We start from the raw sequence: 20,499 nt of genomic DNA, 5'->3' as shown, positions 1-20,499 counted from the left end.
TCTTGAACTAACAAAAAATACCCACGAAAATAAATTACTTCCTCTCCAAGAATTTCTGTTAATCAAGATTACCTTAAACTAACTAAATGATCTTGCATATATTTTCTACCAAAATTTCGGTAAACAACATTGATTGCAAAATAACAAATCTTAACCAACAGTCACGTAAGTATCAAGCAAAATAATTACTAAACTATTTTGCATTCAGTTAGAAAACAATAACTTCGGTAACTATATTGATTACAAGATATTTAGTTAGCCTATCAACGCGAAACTAACTAAATGATCTAGCATATATTTGCTACCCAAATTTTGGTAAACAACATTGATTGCAAAATAACAAATCTTAACCAACAGTCACGTAATTATCATGTAAAATAATTACTAAACTATTTTGCATTCAATTATAAAACAATAACTTCGGTAACTATATTGATTACAAGATATTCTCTTAACCTATATTGACTAAAGAGCCCTCATATTATAAATACGGTCTTTCTATTAACCCTTCCACCGCCATCTCAATAGAAATCAAACTCCTAAGAAAATAAAGCAAATCAAAAATCATGGTTAACAACAGGCAGCTGACCTTCTTGAAAGACATCAAGCCACGAAGAATTGATTATCGTGTACAAGTCAAAGTTCTCCACTCATGGAGACAATGGACTAAAATAGGAGGTGATTCTTTGGAAATGGTCCTTTCGGATGCTCATGTAAGTGTGTTGTTTTATATGTTTTTCAGAAAAATATTTTTTTGTCTATATTCTAATCATCTAAAATTTCGATGTATGGTATTTTTAGGGTACGAAAATTCATGCATCGTGTAAGAAGACTTACATGGATGAATTGGCCCCCAAGGTGACTGTTGGAGAGTGGATCAACATTGATAACTTCAGTTTGACTGGTGCTCCGCGTACTTATCGAACAACAAAAAATCCTAAAAAGATGAATTTCCTTCACAACACGGACATCTCTGAGTCAACTCTCCCGATTGAAGATGATTTTCTTGATTTGGTTGATTTCGATACCATACTCTCGGGCAAACCTGATACGAACATCCTTATTGGTAAGTGTTGGTTGATATATCTTAACAATATTCATAATATTAATAAAGGTGGATATATAATAGTATTCATTGTCGTTTGCACAGATGTAATTGGACAAGTTTTAGACTTGGGTGATCTTGAAAAAGTTCATTGTACTGGAGGAAAAGAAAGGACAAAGTTGGAGTTTACACTTAGAGACGTTAAGTAAGTGTATTCTTTTATCATTTTTATGCTGCATCTAAGTTCTAATTAGTTGTATTTTTTGGTTGTAAATCAAGTGATCTAAGGTTGCCTTGCTGTCTTTGGGGAACATATGCTGAGAATGTTTACAAGGCTTGCCAAGAAGCTGAAGATGGGTTTGTTGTGTGCCTTCTTAGATTTGCCTGTCATTCATGGAGCAGGAAGAGCTGAAAATCGTTTTGGCATCTTTAAATTCCTCTTATCTTTGGAAACATGTCAAAGACTTGAGGCTAACAAAGAACATGAGGCTGATGTCCAACGATTTGTCTCCTGAAGAAGCGAAGGAATTAGAAGAGTTTTCCCAGTGGATATTAGATGTTGGAGATGGAAGTATTGGAAAAGCAAACGATGGAGAGGCTTTAATCGATATTCCAGAGGAATTTCTTATTCTTGATGCAGATGATCCGATTGAGTCTATAAGCAAAGCTGTTTATGGGGATTCAAGTTCTTTGCAGCAGAATAAAGAGCCTAAGTTTTTCCAAGAAAGAGCAATATTATGTCCAACTAATGAAGATGTAGACAAGATCAATCAGCACATGTTGGATAAGCTTGATGGTTTGTTATTTTTTTCAGAATTTCTTATCTACTGTTTTCCTATATTTGATAGCTGTTTTTGATTAGTTTACCTATTTTCTGTTTTGTTTCAGGCGAGGAAAGAATCTACTTAAGTTCTGATTCAATAGATGCTTCTGATAAATTTGGAAAAAATGATCAAGCTCTGACTCCAGATTTCCTAAACACCATCAAAGTATCAGGTTTGCCAAATCACAGTCTTCGTTTGAAAATCGGTTGTCCTGTCATGTTGCTAAGAAACATAGATCCTGCTGGCGATTAATGAATGGGACTCGACTTCAGATTACAGAGCTCTACGATTTTGTTATTAAGGCAAAAGTGATTACAGGAGACAAGGTTGGTCGAATTGTTCTTATTCCTAGACTTGCTATTACCCCTTCTGACAAGAAGTTGCCTTTCAAGATGAAAAGGAGGCAACTTCCTATTGCTGTAGCGTTTGCCATTACAATCAATAAGAGTCAGGGGCAATCACTATCAGAAGTAGGAATCTATCTACCAAGACCTGTGTTTTCTCATGGCCAATTGTATATAGCTATCTCAAGAGTTACATCTAAGAAGGGTCTGAAGATTTTGATTGTGGACGATGAGGGCAAGCCTCAGAGACAAACAATGAATGTGGTTTTTAAAGAGATTTTCCAGAATCTCTGATTTTATTTTTAAGTTTGTTGTTTGCGTTTGTTAAACTATCTATGTGGGTTGCACACAATATTTCATATTCCATACATTTTTAAGTATGCTTTGAAAGTTTTATTATTTTCAATAAAATAACTATCATTCGTTACAAAACATCAAGCAATCTCCAGTTTGATACCTAACTACCGATAAGGTTCGATTCCTATTGTTCTTTGTACTATCAAGTAATCAGAACAACTTACTGTTAGTGCAGAGGAAACACGTCATGTCCATTTCAAAAGACTTGCGCTTGGAAAGTCGTGTATGTACCATTCTTTTATGGTTATTAAGATCCTACAATCAAAAATAAGAACCAAAAAGCATTACAACATAGAGAAGTACGATTCCGTTAAGCAACTTGACCCAACTACTAAATGACTATATTATAAACAAATGGACTTATCTTCTTATTATTGTCCGTTAATCATTGTCTAGATTATAAATGCCTTTCCAGTTCCAGGAGAGTTCTCGGTTCTAACGGTGTGGCTGCAAAGTTTTGACTGATTCCTTTGATGCAGATTTTGGTTCTTGACTGCTTGCTTTCTGCAGGTTTGGTTAAAGATAGTGGTTTGGGCCGTCTAGGCTTCTAGTATTTTCTTTTCATTTTTTTAGTTGTGTGGCCCGGTTCTTGGGTTTGTAATAAGGTTTTGATTAAGAAAAAAAAAACTACCTTTCATAGTATATAGGAATCATTTTAATTTTTTTAATATTTAGTTTGGTAAAATTTCATATACTGCCTAGAACAAATGAATTAGGATTATAAAATCTTCATTATCTAGAGAAACCGAGACTACAAAGTTTCTAAACTCTTTGACCATCATCTTATGTCAGTGCTCGATGAAACTATACACTAAAACCAGATTGTCAAATTTTTGAATTTTTTTTCAAAATTCGTGGTTTAACCCCCCTTCTAAAATAATGAGTTTTCGGTAAATGCTCTATATACTCAAGTTTATACTCATCACTTTAGTTTAAAACTTTCAAACACAATTCTACATTTGAATTAATGTATTCTAAACTGTCATTCATGGTATATATGAATTATTCTAATTTTTTAATATTTAGTTTAGTAAAAGTTCATATATTGCCTATATCAATGAAATTAGCAATATAAAATCTTCATTATCTAGAGAAACGAAGACTACAAATTTCTAAACTCTTTCACCATCATCTTATGTAAGTGCTCGATGAAACTATACTCTAAAACCAGATTTTTATATTCTTGATTTTGATTCAAAATCCGTTGGTTAACCCCTTCAAAAATATTGAGTTTTTGATAAATGCTCTATATACTGAAGTTTATACTCTTCACTTTAGTTTAAAAATTTCAAAACACAATCTAAATTTGAATTAATGTATACTAAACTATCTTTCATGGTATATAGGAATCATTCTTACTTTTTAATATTTAGTTTAGTAAAATTTCATATACTGCCTAGATCAATGAAATTAGCATTACAAAATATTCATTATCAAGAGAAACGGAGATTACAAAGGTTCTAAACTCTTTGACCATCATCTTAGGTCAGTTCTCGATGAAACTATACGCTAAAACCAGATTTTCATATTTTGATTTTTTTTTCAAAGTCATTGGGTTTAAACCCCTTCAAAATATTGAATTTTGGGTAAATGCTCTATATATTTAAGTTGATACACTTCACTTTAGTTTAAAATTTTATCACAGTCTACATTTGAATTAATGTATTCGAAACTATCTTTCATTGTATATAGGAATCATTCAAAATTTTAAATATTTTGTTCAGTAAAATTTCATATACTGCCTAGACAATAGAATTAGCATTATAAAATCTTCATTATCTAGAGAAACCGAGACTACCAAGTTTCTAAACTCTTTGACCATCATCTTATGTCAGTGCTCGATGAAGCTATACACTAAAACCAGATTTTTCATATTTTTGAATTTTTTTCAAAATCCGTGGGTTAACCCCTTCAAAAATGTTGATTTTTTGGTAAATGCTCTATATACTGAAGTTTATACTCTTCACTTTAGTTAAAAAAATTCAAACCACAATCTACATTTGAATTAATGTATTCAAAACTATATTTCATGGTATATAGAAATCATTCTAATTTTTTAATAATTTAATTTGGTAAAATTTCATATATTGCCTAGATCAATGGAATTAGAATTATAAAATCTTCATTATCTTGATAAACGGAGACTACAAAATTTCTAAATTCATTGACCATCATCTTATGTCAGTGCTCGTTGAAACTATACACTAATAAAGCGGACAAAGCCTATGTTTTGAACGCCAAATTATGTTATCTATTTTTAGGGACAGCATGACTACAAAAGTTTGCTCTATTGATGGGTCTAATGTTGTTGGGCTTTAGACACCAAAAAGATGTTAGACCGGGCCTGAATGCGAGGTTTGGATTTCAATGTTATAGAGTTAATTGTGATTTAATTTCAACCGTCCATTTTTGTCACGAAGGCTTTTCCAATGCATTCAAGTCTTGCTTAAATTTTTTTCAGCCTTGCTTAATTAATGATCTCTCACCATGAATAATTTATGAAAATTTATATTTCTTCTATTTCTTTATAAGTTTTGTTTAAAGTTTTTGCACACGAATTAAAAAATAATTAAATTTTCTATTTTACCCTTATTTAGTACGTAATTTTATTTAATTTTATTAATTAATGAGTTAAGAGTAAGGATAAAACTGAAAAAAAAAATCAAAAATTAAAATGATATTTAATATAAAACGTAGAGAATATGTTTTAATTTTCTTTGTTTTTGTGTTTTATGATTTTAATCAAATATAGGAGATAATTTCATCTTTATATTGTATCCGAAGAATTTAAGTTAATAAACGAAGGTGTGCTCTAGAAGAAAATTTTCAAAAACTTAAAAAAGTCCAGTCTTCTTTAATATCTTAAATATTTACATAAAATATTTATGGTGAGAGATCATCATTAAGAAAATTTTGGTTTTCTAGTATCTCGAAACCCATACAAATTTCAATTTGAAATGAAAGTAAAATATTCTACAATATTGTTCCATCTTTCATGAAGTATTTACACAATGAAATAAAAATTGTATTACATTTAAATGAATAATAATTTTACTTTTTACTTAAATACTTTTTTTAATTTAAAAAATTTAATGTGATCAGTATTAAATTTAACTTCATTATAGAATTAGGAAATACAATGTTCTTAGAACACTTCCAGCTCAACAAAGATCTCTTAAAGAGTTTTTTTTTAAATATAAAATTTATTGAAAAAAGAAAGAGAATACATTAAGGTTCTTAATGAGAAATTTATAGAAATTCATGAGATATCTATTAGCCATTTCTCTCTATTTATATTAGTTGATTTTCAGGAAAAAAAAATTAATCACATTAGAATATTATTACATCCGTTTTCGAAAGCAAGATTTTAAACTTTTATTATTGTTTCAAAGAAATGGATTTTTAATATTTTAAAGTATTTTGTATACTCTTAAAAACATCAAGTGAGAATATTTGAATTGGTTAAATATTATTGATTAATAATTAATAAAAAAAATCAAATTTAATTGTAAACTATCCCTTCTTAATATGCATTAATACTCTAAATTATACTTCCTCCATTTTTAAATGTAAGATGTTTAAAAAAAATTTTGATATTTCAAAATATAAGATGTTTTCAATTATTAAAAAAAAATGTTTTCAATAATTTATATAATTTTTGATTTTATTAAAAACTATATAACCAATTATATATTATGCTGTACTTTATAATTGATTATTTTAATTTTAGTTTATATTTTTATTGATACTTTCTAGGTATAAGTAAGTTTTTTAATATAAGAGTTTTCACCCAAATCATCTTACATATTAGAACGGAGGGAGAGAGTAATATTTTATTTGTTCAGAAACCCATTTGGGATTCTCCCTGATAAGTGCTCTTAGAGCATGTTTATCGCTGAACCCCAAATGGGGGTTCTTTATTTTTCTTTTTTTTTTTCTTTTTCCTTTTTACCTGATTTTTGTAAAAAAAAAAAAAAAAAGTTAAACCAATTGTGGGCCGCCACTTTTCAGTGGGGCCCACATTCAAGAGAAAACTCAACAGGTTTCGTTTCTTCCTCAGACGACGTTTAGCTTGGGTTTTGACAATCTGGTGGGCCTCCTCCCTCTCTCTTTCCTCAGGATACTGTCCAACATACCCGGATAAACATGGTCTTAGAAGAAAACATTTACCATAGAGAATAAGACTAATTTCTTGGAAACTGAAAATTTCCAAACCTATGGATACAAATGAGAAATCGGCCAAAAAAACACGAACTTTGCAGAAATTGCCAAAACAAACCTGGACATATTAACTGACCAATAAAATCCTGAACTTTCATTGACTTTTTCAGTTTATTAAAAACGTTTTGATTGACTTACCAGATTAGCATACCGTTAACAGGGATAACAGATAATTTAGATGACGTTAATTTTGGATGAAACGACGTAGTTTCATTTAGAAATGTTATTAAAAAATGTGCTTCCATCGGAGATCGAACCCGTGCACTCGTGTTTAATGGATGTTTAATGGAACAGGTTTTTGCCACTAAGCTAGTAGGCTTTACAATAGATTGACGAACAAAATTTTTTATATTGGCTTCGAAAAATAAAATTTTATTTTTATTTAAAATTATAAAAATCTTAAAAATTTTCATTTTTTAAAAAAAATTCAAAATCTAGCTTTAAAAACAAATATATTTTTTTAAAAAACGATTTTAAAAAAAAAAAAAAATTTTGGGAAGATTTAAATCGAATTTTTTTTTTAAGAAAAAATTGAAAGCTTTTGAAGATTTTTATTTTTTTAAGAAATCAATTTTTTTTAAAAAAAAATGAAAATTTGGGAAGATTTAAATGGAATTTTTTTTAAAAAAAAATTGAAAATTGTGGAAGCTTTTTTTAAGAAAAAAATAATTATTTTTCTTTAAAAAAAATAAAAATCTTCCAAAGTTTTCAATTTTTTTTTTAAAAAAAATTTCAAAATCTAGCTTAAAAAATCATTCTTTAAAAAAAAATCGTAATTAAAAAAAAAAAAATTTTTGGAAGATTTAAATCGAAAATTTTTAAAATCGAAATCCTTTTAATTAAATAAAACGACGTCGTCTTAAGATTTTGTCTTAAACAAAACATCCAGATCTTTTAATCAATAAAAAGAAATAAGTAGAGTAATATTCCAAAAAGTCCACCAGCCCAGTGGCAAAAACCTCTACCTAGAACTCCGAGGGTATGGGTTCGAGCCCAACCAAAAACAATTTTAATTAAAACTAAACAACGTCGTTTTGAGGTTTTATCTTAACAAAGATCTACATGAAACGACGTCATTTCGTTAAACGGAAATAATTAACGGTGAGTTAACACTGTCTTAACTCTCTGTTAACGGTGTGCTAATCTGGTCAGTCAATCGTAATTTTCTTAATAAACTGAAAAAGTCAATGAAAGTTCAGTGTTTTATTGGCGAGGCTCGTGTATAAGTTTGTTTTGGTAATTCCTGCAAAGTTCGTGATTTTTTTGGCCGATTTCCCGGATACAAATACATTTTTGTACAATTTTACTTATGTTACAAAATAGAGATATTTGATGACAGCACCATATCAAAATCAGAGCTTGTGCAGGATGAGATGAGCTCCGAACTGAGGACGAGTGGTCATGACTGTTTGAGGCGCATGAACATAAGAAGGAGAGAGTTCAAAGGAGAATCTCTGAAGAATCAAAGTCATTGCCATCTTTGCCTCCAGCAGAGTAAAACTCTGACCGATGCAGATCCTTGGTCCCCATCCAAAGGGGAAGAAGGAGACCTGGTTCTTTGTTGCCTTTGAGAGCCCTTCTCTGAACCGCTCTGGCTTAAACTCAGCTGCATCATCTCCCCAAAGTTCAGGGTCGCGATGGACAAGTGCAGTTGGTATATAAACCTGAACTCCAGCTGGAAGAGTAAGCTCTCCTAGCTTCATTTCTTTGTTGACAGCTCTTTTAAGCTGAGCCACTGGAGGATATAGCCTCAAAACCTCATTGAAGATCATAGTCATCTGTTTGAAAAATCAAACCTTCAAGTGAGCATTGGTAACTATGTATACATGAGAAAGGTGAAAGATGTTTTACTTACCACTTTAAGGTTGCCAAGAGAATCTATATCTGGTTTACTATTACCACCGATTATTTGCATCACTTCCTCTCGTGCCTTAGCTTGCCAGTCTTGGTGATGGCTTAATAAAACCATGGTCCAGACCAACAGTACTGAAGTTGTCTCTTGCCCCGCGAAGTAAAACAGCTTGCACTCTTTCATCACTTCCTCTACGCACATTCCATTTCTTTGAGACTCCTCTGAGTTTGACTCAAGCAGTATCCCCAACAAATCGTCGTTGGCCACCTCTCCAGCTTCTCTAGCCTTCTCTCTTTTGCTGATAATACCTCTCAGTATCATATCTATCTCTCTGTCTATTGCTTTTATCCTTCTATTGCTCTTCGTTGGGTAAAACCTACACCAAACAACTAGTTCTCATAAGTCTCACAATCTTCATAGTTTTAGTTTATTAACTAACACTTGTGTGTGTTTTATGTAACCTCAATCCAGGGATTGAACAGTCTAATACTAGTTTATTAACTAACACTTGCGTGTGTTTATGTAACCTCAATCCAGGGATGTAAGATTTCTTAAAAGCTTGTGCGATGAGCTCAGCTAACTCCCCTTGGAGTTGAAAGATCCTCTGCCCTTCTTTGTAGCTGCTTCCAAAAGCAGTATGTGAGATCACATCTGCAGTCAAATTCACAAGCCAAGGCCATACATCGACCTCACAAGGAGATTCTTTATCCGTGACTAGCATCTCCCATTGGCAGACAACCTCGCTGCAACAATGGTAAAACGCAGGGACCATGTTCTGTAAAACCAAAAGGCAGAACGTTGCTAAAGAATCACACACACATATAAAGTCGAACTTGATTCAGAAAAGACAAGAAAGACAAAACACAAAACCTTGATCTTCTCGAGGTGAAAAGCTGGGTTGATGATCCTCCTGTGATTAGCCCATTTATCTCCCTTATAGCTGGCAAGCCCACCTGCCAACAATCTGAACAAAGGGAACGTAGCAGCTTTCTCAAAGTCGTAAATTTTGTTGAAGACTTCCTTGATCTGCTCTGGATTGGTTATCATGAGAGCTGGAACTGGTCCTATCCATATAAAGAAAGACCTTCCTGTTCCAAATCAAGTCAACGTTAGATTCAACACACAATTCACTTCCTAAATCAGATACTCTCTCCTCAGGGATCCTCCTCTCAATTTCTTAAGAATAAAGGCGAGGGAGAGAGAGAGAAGCAAGTACCGTGAGAGTTGAACATCTTCAAGGCAAGAGGAAGGAGACGTGGAGTGATGTCATCAGTTAGATTCATGGGCTTAGATCTGGCCTCCATCAACATATCAACATTCCTCTTTATATCTCCGACCAGAGGCGTGTAAGGAGTTCCCGCGAGTCCCTGTCTTATCAGGTGACTCTCCAGCATCTTGGGTTTTATCCAGACATACTTCACGATCCGCCATGTCCACAAGGAAACGGCTGCTGCAACCACCACCACCAAAGCTGCTGCTACTACTGAAAAAGACATCTCCAGTTCAGATCTTTTCTTCTATCACTTAAGCTTTTCAGTGAAGATCCTTTGCCGCCAAAGGGTCTTTGTCTGTACTTGTCGTGAAAGTGGTTTCCATCTGTTCTTATCTAACCGCTATTTTTTTAATCTTAAAAAAGACACATCCACTAAAAGCAGCATGAACAGACTTGCTTTCAACTCTTTGGCCGGTGAAGAGTAAGCGCGTGTGACCCAGACGCACAAAACTACAATAGTTGGTGAAACATTGCAATAAAGACATGAGTAATGAGAACAGAGTATTGCTTGGTTTAGTTACTTCTCAAATTCTCTTAGAACTCGTTGCAAAGCTTTGAAAATTTTAAACAAGTCCTCTGAATATCTTATCATATATCTAGAAAACAAAGTTGATAAAGATGCAAAAATTTGAAAATCCAATGTTTTGATCAGACTGAGGAACAAGGAGCCTAAGCTGATGGTTGAAAAGGAGGATAAGGAGAAATCATGTAAAGATTTTGGATTTTTATTACATGAAAAGGTTAGGCTTTGAGGCCTTGTACGTAGTCTTGAGCTTCCTGGTCGGTGGCCTGACCTTCCTGAAAACAAGAGGGAACTTGATCTTGGAGTTGTGGAACTGCTTGGTGCTCTCTCTCTTGCACAGCTTTGCGGGGACTGTGGCGGTCTTGATGATCTGAATGCAAGGGAACCTCACTCTATGGCGAGAAGCCATCTCGGTGTACATCTGCTCCACTGCACCGTTGAGCGTGGTGTCACGGAACTCCTTGTACATGTTGTGGTACCCGGTTCTGCTCTGGTAACGGTGCCAGATACCGTAGTTCTTGATCTTCGTGGGGTTCTTCTCGAAAATCTACAAGAACACAACACAGTCCAGTCATATATAAGCAATTGGTTGAAAATGAGCTGTGAAATGAAAGTCTATACATACCTCATTGATGGCAAGCATTTGTCCGTTGCTTTTCTTAACCTTCTTCAGCTTCCTCAAGAAGTACCTAGGTACAAAGTAAAATGCACTTACGATTAGTAAGGAGTTCCATTAAACAAAATGGTATCATGACTCTACCAAAACTTGGACTTGGCGCGGACTTCATTAGTGGCCCATAGCTTCATCCTGTAAATCTTAGGCTGCACATCTTTCTCTGTTGGAAGTGCTCTCCCAACCACTTGGTATTGGTGAAACTGCTCAAAGAAACAAAGGTGTCAATAAATCAAATACAGACATAAGCTTTTACAAACCCTAAAACATGACTAAGCACTCAAATTTAAGATCATATCTGCTACTCTCTCTATATAGATCACAAAGTTTGAAATGTTCCAACAGATACTACTAAGATAAAGTTTCATACTTTCTCAACGAACAAGACTATACATTCTCTTGATTCAAAACCCAGTTCATAACTATCCAACCAAATGTTCCAAAACAACTCTAAAAATCAGGGAGAATCACTCTTAAAAAGATTCAATAAAGAATGACCAAAACCTAGAACCACTCAGTAACTCAGCTACATCTACGATAGAAAGAACCAAACTTACCCGGAAAGCAACCATTTTTAACGGAGAGATCAGCCAAAGAGGAGACAGGAGAGCTAAAGAGCAAAACGGAGGCGCTTGATGAGAAAACTATAAGAGAGCTTTCTCTATGACTAAACCCTAAGCCGTTTCTGTGGGCTTTTCGTTTTCTAGTTGGGCCTTGATTTTTTTTCCCTTTTTTCACCACATGTCCGATTTACCGCAGTTAAATTTAAATTACATACTAATATGATATCACACCAAAACTGATGATCATTCCTGCAACTTTTGAACTTTTTTTTTTGCAAACTGCAACTTTTGAACTTTTTTTTATTTACAGCTATCTGAAAAGTTCTCGCCATAATCTTTGACGAAAACTAGATTTTTCTTTTGCAATAACTACTGACTATTATTTTTGCCATATTCTTTGAAACAATGCAACACGTACAGAAACAAATTTAATGACCATCCATAAACGTACTTTGAAATATCATTCTTTGAGATGATGTTTTAAGTACTTCTTTACAAAAAAGAAAGTACTTAATCAAATCATCAACAAAATGGTAGATATTTAACTGTGATTCAAGGTCTAATGGCTAAAACATTTAATCAGAAGTCTAAATTGTTATTTATGCGGACTAGTTTTAGAAGGTAACGCCGCTAAACATCTGCTTCAAATACATTTTAGAACACTGCAAATCACACACAAAGCATATATATAATTTAACAAAGACATTACTATGGTTTGGAGTCGAACATTTTTGGTAAGTAAACAAATGCCATGGTCGACTGTAAACCCTTTTTTTCAAATCTTTATGTAAAACACACATGTACAATCTTCTTTTGCAGCAACAGTATATCAAACGCCCTAACCGGTCTCTACCGGATTAAAAGCAGTCACTTCTTCATTTTACTACCAGGCCCCTGATCCTCTTGTGGCTCCAAGAACGATGATAATCGTAGCAATAACAGACTGTTGGTCAGAAAATTGATTTAGTGTGATCAGGACAAAAAGAAAATGTGTATTGCTAAATTAGATATATAGAAAATGGACTTACTGCAATTGCGCAAGCTATGTATCCAGGCCTCTCACGCGGGTTTTTAGAGAACAGAAAAAGGAAAAAGCCGATGTACCAGGGGATGGCACCGAAGAAGAAACCAAGGATGAATCTTCCAAAAACAAAACCAAAACATATGTGGGTTTGTGTTTTGCTCAATAGCTAGACAAGAATGTTAATGATCAGAAGAGAAGGTAAAAAAGAAGAAGATGAATTAGACTTACAATAACCAACCAATGCCTATACCACAACAAGGAAGACGATCGTGCTCTGTTACTCCATTAACAGCATAACCTAGAGAAACCATAAGCATCATTAGAACAAAATGACACAACCCTTTTTGAGAGACTAGACTTTAGCAAGAGAATTTCGACACATAAGAGATGACAATTGTTTGTTTGTGTTTGCATTTAAGTTAAGATTTAGTGTGTAATATTATTCCATATGAACCTAAAATTCATTTGTCAACTGGTAAAAGTATACGCCAAACCAAGAGAGAACCTTCCATTGCGTTTAACATTCTCTACATCAAAAACCTTTAATATTTTCCTTATGAACATCAATTACTGTCTTCATTCTCAAGTGATCTAGCATCTTGGTTTCTCTCAAAAGTAGGCACGGTAAAAAAGTAACAATAGTTAAAAAATCTCTTTTAGTTACTGGATCAGGTTACTACAAAGGATCTCACAAAATTTAATAATGAGTTAGATTCTAGTCCAATGCAAATTTCGGCGGCTTTAGAGGAAGTAAAACTATCAAAGATCCAAAAAAATCATCAAAAGGATATTCGATATAATATATCATGAAAAAAAAAAGAAATCAACAAACACAAAAAGAAAGAAACCAAACAGCTGATCTGATCAGACTGATCTTTTCGACATCATGTTGTCCATACAATGAAAACATGAGGGGAGAAAGTTACCGGAGACGTAGGGCTGAGCTGGCTGTGGATAACCTGGTGGAGGTGGCTGCTGCTGCGGAGGTGGATAGTTGGAGACACCTTGAAACGGCGGAGGATGAGGAGGCTGCTGGTGTTGATAATCAGTCGCAACTGATCTGTTTTTCTCGTCGTCTGCGCTGCCGCTAGTCATCTCTCTTTTTAGATCAATAAACAAAAATAATATTTCTCTGATATGAATTTGTTCTTTGATCTGAGAGACGGTGAAAACAAGATTTCAGTTTTTGTAAGGTTATGTATTTGAGGTATGCGCGTTCCACGTGGCTGTTTCCGTGGTTGGTCTGATTTCTCTATAATTTGAACTAACGTAACCCGAGGGGAAAGACTTGCTTCGCTGTATAAACTTCTTTACTTAAAAAATAAACACCGACGGAAATAAAGCAAGTAAACCATCATTAATCACGCTTAGCTTTTTGTCTTCAGATCCATTTCCAACTATAGTCTATAAATTAATATATGATACAAGGCACTGGCGGAACCGGGAATTTTTTTGTACTAGGGTCAGGAAATTTTATTTTCTTGTACCAGAACTATAATTTTGTGTAACTATAGAAAAATGAGATTAAAACTAATATAAATCTAAAGTTGCAAAGATAAAAAGTATAAATATTTTAGTTGTAAAGTGTATTTGTTTTTTAATGAAAAGTGCATTTGGTAAAAAGTGTATTTGAAAAAGTGCATTTGTTTCTTAATGAAATATTTTTAAAATGAAATATCTACCCTACTATACATAAATTTAAATGGTGTAAGTAAAATAATGTAGATAAAATCATAACTATAGATCACAGATAATGTTATATTGAAACATATCAAAATTTAAATTGGAAATATATCAGTGACAAAAAAAATAAAGATTCACAGATAATGTTATATGGAAACATATCAAATTGTAAATAGTCCAAAGATTATGAAATATTGGTATATAATTTATAAAACTAAATTTTAGTAGTTAATATATATCATTTGATTTTTAAATATTTAAAATTATATGCTTAGTAATTGGTCTGGTAAATGAAACCAATTACTAAACATATATTTTATGAAATATTGGTATATAATTTCTAATTAAATATTAATAGTTAATATATATCATTTGATTTTTAAATAGTTAGATTTATGTTTAGTATTTGGTTTATTAAATGAACCAATTACTAAACATATTTTTTTAGGAAAAATATATTTAAATATTGTTTAGTAATTGGTTTCATTTTTTTGTCAATGTAATTGGTTTCATTTACTAAACAAAATATTGAACGTACATTTTTAGCTATTTAAAATTCAAATGATATATATGAACTATTAATATTTTGGAAAATTATATACCAAATTTTCATTTTTGTTATGAACCTATGACTATGACTATGACCATGACCGGCTCTGTGTCGGTTCATATCAACTCCTTTCTCTTAAATGACAGTAGGACTTTTTTATTCACGACTTGACATCATTTCATTTGGCATGGAACATCATAGTAAGTCTCACTGGGGTTGAACAAAAAAAAAGTAAGTCTCACTGTATATCCACAACACGTGCTTGACACGCTTGCACACTTTCAGGCGGTTGACGCGTTTCTCCTTCTCAGTAGATGATGTTTTTTCCTTTCCCAACAAGTCTCTTGTTGCCGTAAAACGGAAAACAAAATGATAACGTTTTCAACTTAGCGGGAGAGAGAACACAGGAACAATGATCACTATTCGCTGTCGTTGTCTCTCGGTCCCACTTAACTAATTAATCAACCACCAGAAGAAAGAAACTATAAAACTGCAACCGTTCTTTCGTTGACTTTTTTTCGAACCAAAAACACACTCCTTGGTTAACAAGACAAAGCAACCATCTTCAGAGTTTTCTTGTCTTCACTTGTGTGTGTTTCGTGAAGCAGATGGAGTGTTGTGTATTCCATCATGTGGCCATAGTGTTGACGTTCCTTTGGATTCTTTCTTACTTAAATCGATCACATTCCCTTTTCTATCTCCTCTCTCTCCTATATCTCTACTTGGTATCGTTTCTTCTCCTCCTCTCTCACTCTCTGGTTGACTTATGATTGCTTTGGGGTTTGTTAAAGCCTTTTTGATTATTGTTTTCGTTGTGGAGGGTTTCTTTTAGGTTCATGAACGTGATGTGAAGAGACTGAGGAGGAAGTTTCAGTTTGAAGAGACGAAGCAAGCTAACCAGAGAAGGGTTAGTTTTGCCTTTTTATATTTATGCATTCTTCCTTGGAGAACAAGATATCTAGTCATCAGAAAGTTTAGTTGTTTGTCTTTAGTGCTGAAAAAATGCTGACTTTGGCTTTGCCAGATCTTAACAGACTCTGAATCAGTCCGGTGGCTGAATCACGCTGCGGAGATGATATGGCCAATTTGTATGGAACATATTGCGTCTCAGAAGATTCTGCGTCCCATCATACCTTGGTTCTTGGACAAATATAAACCTTGGACCGCGGTAAAAGAACTTTACAAATTTGTTACTTTGTGAGTATTTCATTTGGATCATTTCTTTGGGGTCTAAGGAAATGACTAGGTCACATTTGTACAGTCACTATAACTTATGGTATATGATCATTTATGCAGAAAGAAGCTTTGATACAACATCTCTATTTAGGAAGAAACCCACCTTTGCTGACTTATATAAGGGTGCTTCGGCAATCTACTGGTGATGATCACTTGGTATAGTTTCCAAAAACTTTGGTTTTCATCATTATCATGGTCACAAACTGGTGTTTAATTAATATCTATAGAGGAAGTAGAAATTATGCTGGAGTGAGTGTATTCAGGTACTGGAACTTGGAATGAACTTCCTCGCAGCAGAAGATATGAGCGCAATACTGGCAGTGAAGCTAAGAAGAAGACTTGGTTTTGGAGTGTGGACAAAGTTACATCTAACAGGAATGCATGTTGAAGGAAAGGTATAATGACTTCACATCCTTCACACTCTCTTAAGTGGAGAGTACTTTGCTTCATTCTGTGTTACCTTTTTAACTGTTGAAGGTGTTGATTGGAGTGAAGTTCCTTCGTCGATGTCCGTTCCTGGGGCGTTTGCACGTGTGTTTTGCTGAGCCACCTTATTTCCAAATGAATGCAAAACCAATCTTCACTCATGGACTTGATGTTACTGTCCTTCCGGGAATTGCAGGATGGCTAGTAAGTATGAACTTGTAAACTTAAATAATGTAGAAACTCTCATCATCATTGTTACTTTTCCTATTCAGGACAATCTCCTGTCTATTGCATTTGAGCAGACTCTTGTTGAGGTAAGGTTTCCCTCATGGTAGCTAAGCAAAAACATTGTCATTACAATGGAAGCCAGCTAAATATCTAACCTTGCAGCCAAATATGCTTGTAGCTGATATGGAAAAATTAGTTAGCCCAAGATCAGGAGGTAGGATGTTCAGAATCCATAACTCCTATCCTGTACTTCTTTTGATTTGGTTACTTGATGTTATCAACATCTTATGTAACAGTCCATATGATTACATTTTGTGCCTGTGCTGGCTTGCAGAAAACTGGTTATTTGTTGATGAGAAAGAACCAGTTGCCCACGCTCTTGTTGAAGTTGTTGAAGCATCTGACGTTAAACCATCATATCTAAATGGTTAGTTTCCTCTACTCTAGTAAGTTTAAACGGCATCTTATTGAACTGCTATGATTTGGATGCTTCAGGTTTGTCTGATCCTTATGTGAAAGGGCAGCTTGGCGCTTACAGGTTCAACACCAAGATACTAAAGAAAACGTTGGCTCCCAAATGGCAAGAAGAGTTTAAGATACCAATCTTGACATGGGACTCTCCAAATATACTCAACATTGAAGTACGAGACAAAGACAGGTTCAGCGATGACAGACTTGGTGATTGTTCAGTACACATTGCAGAGTTTAGAGGTGGGCAAAGAAATGATATGTGGTTGCCTCTACAGAACATCAAAATGGGGAGGCTGCACCTTGCTATTACCGTAACTGAGGATGAACCAAAGGTAGAAGCAAGCTTCTGTTTTATTTCCCTGAACATAGAGTTTCATTATTAAGTCTTGAGCAATGTGTAACTGATTCTTTAACAGTGGAGTGATGACCCGTTTGAAGGAGTAACAGTAGGTGAAGAAGATATGTGGGCTTCTTTTGCTTTAGAAGATGCAAACAAAGGTTCCTTCTCTTCAGTGACAGCTGATAAGTCTGCAAGGGTTCTTGATAATTTGGAACCAATTAACATTGAAGGACAAGAAGAGACTGGGATATGGATACATCAACCAGGAACTGAAGTCTCGCAGATTTGGGAGCCAAGAAAAGGCAAGAGTCGATGCCTTGATAGCCAAGTACGTGGAGTTCCTCATGATACTTCTGGTGGAAGTAATGAAAGCAGCAGCCCTGATGAAACTCAGGAAGGTAAGAACACAATGAGGACTGTTGGTCGAGGATTGAAGAAAGTTGGTTTAGTGTTACGTAGGAATGGGAAAAGAGAAGAATCATGGAACAAGGAGGAGGATGTTAGTTCTCCTCGGATTAACTTGAAGGTGTTGAATCGAAAACATGTTGGGGTTAAGTACATCATTGAAGACCGTTTATCAGGGCCTCTCTCAGGTAGAAGTCCAAAAGGTGAGGGAGTTGGTTCTGAAGACAGTCTGAATAAGGGACACATGAAAAATGTTGCAAAGAGCATTCTGAAACACGCTGAAAAGTCTGCAAGACGCATAAAACATGTGTTTTCGCCTAGAGGGTCAAGGAAATCAAGAGATAATGAGTGTTTAACCGTGTCAGAGAAAGATGTTGTTCCTGAATCTGAGTCTGTGTCTGATACAGGATGTCAATGTGTATATTCTGATTCTGATGATGAACCTGCAGTTAGAACTGTGCAGAACCTAGGAACGCCAAAAACAGCACAACATGAAAGTTAAAACTGTCGGATCAGGCAAAGATGATCATGTAAATACATCATTAAACTCCAAATACGATTCTTAAGGTGTTGCAGACGTTCCAAAAATAAAGAAGCAAAGGTACAAAAAGTAAATAGAGCCAAACTTGGAAACAACATATATGGATATGCCAAGAACTCCTCTGATAGAGCTGAGAAAGTCGCCACACCAAATGGAAGAATAGAAAATGGATCATCATAGGTAATCAAAGGCTTGAGGATGGGAATTTGAGTATGTTCAAGTCAAATGAAGTTCTAAATTTACGACAAAAGGATTCGTGTACAGCTTTTGAGTTTTGAGTCTGTGTCTTGGTCAACAACAACTCTTTGAGTTCTCTGCCTTTGCTTCTTCCACTCAAAGAACATATAGCTTCTATGTGCCCAACAAATACAGCACAATGTATAAACCTTAGCCTATAACGCGATCCAAATCCACTTGAGAGACACCGTTCTTAACAACTACGCAGCCAACAACTTTCCACCACATCCCCATCTTCGGAACAAAACCATGACTCACCATCTGCCTCAAAACCCAATCCACATCCTTAACCGACTTCTCTTCACAAAGCCCCAGAACCATCTTCTTGTAAGACAAGAAACTAGGCCTCATACCCCAAGAAACCATCTTCCCCATCATCTCCTTAGCCTCCAAGTTCCTCCTCTTATCCAACAAACCATACAACACCTCCTGATAACTCCCACTATTCGGCTGACACCCTCTCACCTTCATCATCCTCTCCAACACCTCCACCCCTTCCTCAACCCTACCTCTCCTCCTAAGCCCCGAGATCAGAATATTAAACGTGATAGCGTCAGGCTCGATCCCTTCCCTCTTCTCCATCCTCTCCAGCACCCGAAACGCTTCCTCGAACTCCCCCCTGTTACAGAACCCGCGTATCAAAGGCGAAAACGTCATCACGTTGGGACGCGATTTTAGTTTAGTAAATTCGTCGAGCAGCTTGAGTGCAGCTTCAAGATCCCCGCGCTCGCACAGTCCCTTGATGAGTATGTTCAAGCAGCAAGCGTCGATCTCAACGCCGAGATCCGGAGCCCTCACGAAGACGGCGTGGATCTCGTCGAAGAGCTTCGCCTTGACGAGGAGGTTCAGTATAAAATTGAAGGATTTGACGCTCGGCCAGCATCCGAACTCGGGCATGGAGAAGAGTGTCTCGATCGCTTTGTTGATTCTCCCGGCGGAGTTCCCGTAGACTTTCATTAAGTTGTAGAAGAAGGCTTCGGAGAAACGGCACCGTTTTGTCTCGAGGGTTAGGGTTTTGGTGAGGCGTTCGATTTCGTCGAACATCTTGGCGTGTCCGAGCTTGGTGATGAGGAGGGAGTAGAGAGGCTCGGTGGGTTGGTAGTCTTTGCGTTTGGAGTAGTGTGTGTAAGCGGGGATGAGGGAGGTTGGGTCTTTGATGTTTTCGAAGATTTTTAAAACCTCGTTGGGGGCTAGCCAGTCCTTGTGGGTTAGCCTCGCGAGTTGTTGCGAAGGTTCGGGAGATGATGATGATGATGAGAGGAGACGTATGGGAGAAGTGGAAAATGGTTTGCTTCTTCTCCTGAGATTTGAGTTCGATGTTGTTGTTGCAGACAGAACAAGCCTCCGAAGAATCATTGTTTCTGTTTTGGTGAAGACGCTTGAAGACGCAACAGTTCTATTGTATATGTCGGGACTTGGCGACCCAACAATTAACTTGAAGTGGTTTGATGTTTTATATAGTTTGGTCCAGAGAATCTCGTTCGGTTTTGTTAACTTGGTTTGTGAGGATTAAAATTGATTTTGGTTCGGTTTATCCAAAGTTATGAGAAAGAAACCAATTAAAATCATACACAAAACTGTTGACAATAAAAAGAATCACACACAAAGTTGATTGAGCCTTCCTTATACAAATACATCAGAAAATTTTGGAATTAGAATTAAATAATTATGTGGACTAATATA

General features: G+C 35.1%; 5 protein-coding genes and 1 long non-coding RNA gene across 8 annotated transcripts; 1 reads left to right on the top strand and 5 right to left on the bottom strand.

Moving 5' to 3' along the window:
- Window positions 1-365: 365 nt before the first annotated feature.
- Window positions 366-2,984, bottom strand: LOC130512808 (uncharacterized). Its single transcript, XR_008946414.1, has 3 exons — window positions 2,735-2,984; window positions 838-1,045; window positions 366-539 (listed from the first exon to the last, which is right to left on the bottom strand). It is a non-coding gene; the product is annotated as an uncharacterized LOC130512808 (long non-coding RNA).
- Window positions 2,985-7,975: 4,991 nt separating this feature from the next.
- On the bottom strand, window positions 7,976-10,333 carry LOC108861727 (cytochrome P450 72A13). Of its 3 annotated transcripts, none has more exons than XM_057011140.1 (5): window positions 9,860-10,333; window positions 9,514-9,731; window positions 9,105-9,418; window positions 8,647-9,019; window positions 7,976-8,569 (listed from the first exon to the last, which is right to left on the bottom strand). In XM_057011140.1, exons 1-5 carry the CDS (start codon window positions 10,137-10,139, stop codon window positions 8,144-8,146), a joined length of 1,611 nt encoding a protein of 536 aa, XP_056867120.1. In that variant the 5' UTR covers window positions 10,140-10,333; the 3' UTR covers window positions 7,976-8,143. The 3 variants fall into 3 exon arrangements, with proteins under 3 accessions (XP_056867120.1, XP_018491165.1, XP_056867121.1); XM_018635663.2 differs by having other exon boundaries at window positions 9,150-9,418; XM_057011141.1 differs by having other exon boundaries at window positions 9,156-9,418.
- A 142-nt stretch (window positions 10,334-10,475) lies between these two features.
- On the bottom strand, window positions 10,476-11,820 carry LOC108861730 (60S ribosomal protein L18a-2). Its single transcript, XM_018635665.2, has 4 exons — window positions 11,670-11,820; window positions 11,200-11,315; window positions 11,065-11,128; window positions 10,476-10,986 (listed from the first exon to the last, which is right to left on the bottom strand). Exons 1-4 carry the CDS (start codon window positions 11,682-11,684, stop codon window positions 10,645-10,647), a joined length of 537 nt encoding a protein of 178 aa, XP_018491167.2. The 5' UTR covers window positions 11,685-11,820; the 3' UTR covers window positions 10,476-10,644.
- A 524-nt stretch (window positions 11,821-12,344) lies between these two features.
- LOC108861731 (60S ribosomal protein L18a-like protein) lies at window positions 12,345-13,947 on the bottom strand. Its single transcript, XM_018635666.2, has 4 exons — window positions 13,626-13,947; window positions 12,928-12,997; window positions 12,704-12,815; window positions 12,345-12,618 (listed from the first exon to the last, which is right to left on the bottom strand). Exons 1-4 carry the CDS (start codon window positions 13,792-13,794, stop codon window positions 12,559-12,561), a joined length of 411 nt encoding a protein of 136 aa, XP_018491168.2. The 5' UTR covers window positions 13,795-13,947; the 3' UTR covers window positions 12,345-12,558.
- Window positions 13,948-15,509: 1,562 nt separating this feature from the next.
- Window positions 15,510-18,793, top strand: LOC108857350 (C2 domain-containing protein At1g53590). Its single transcript, XM_057010182.1, is given in 13 exon segments — window positions 15,510-15,657; window positions 15,765-15,839; window positions 15,957-16,100; window positions 16,229-16,324; window positions 16,432-16,563; window positions 16,646-16,798; window positions 16,867-16,908; window positions 16,985-17,036; window positions 17,157-17,249; window positions 17,318-17,625; window positions 17,710-18,537; window positions 18,539-18,685; window positions 18,688-18,793. Coding segments are annotated over 13 exon segments (2,259 nt in total). The 5' UTR covers window positions 15,510-15,540; the 3' UTR covers window positions 18,760-18,793.
- On the bottom strand, window positions 18,521-20,255 carry LOC108857351 (pentatricopeptide repeat-containing protein At3g14580, mitochondrial). Its single transcript, XM_018631329.2, has one exon. It carries the CDS (start codon window positions 20,170-20,172, stop codon window positions 18,967-18,969), a length of 1,206 nt encoding a protein of 401 aa, XP_018486831.2. The 5' UTR covers window positions 20,173-20,255; the 3' UTR covers window positions 18,521-18,966.
- Window positions 20,256-20,499: the final 244 nt, after the last annotated feature.

This window comes from Raphanus sativus, chromosome 5, assembly GCF_000801105.2.
Source record: "Raphanus sativus cultivar WK10039 chromosome 5, ASM80110v3, whole genome shotgun sequence".
NCBI lineage: Eukaryota > Viridiplantae > Streptophyta > Magnoliopsida > Brassicales > Brassicaceae > Raphanus > Raphanus sativus.
This window is presented reverse-complemented; position numbering and strand designations above follow the sequence as displayed.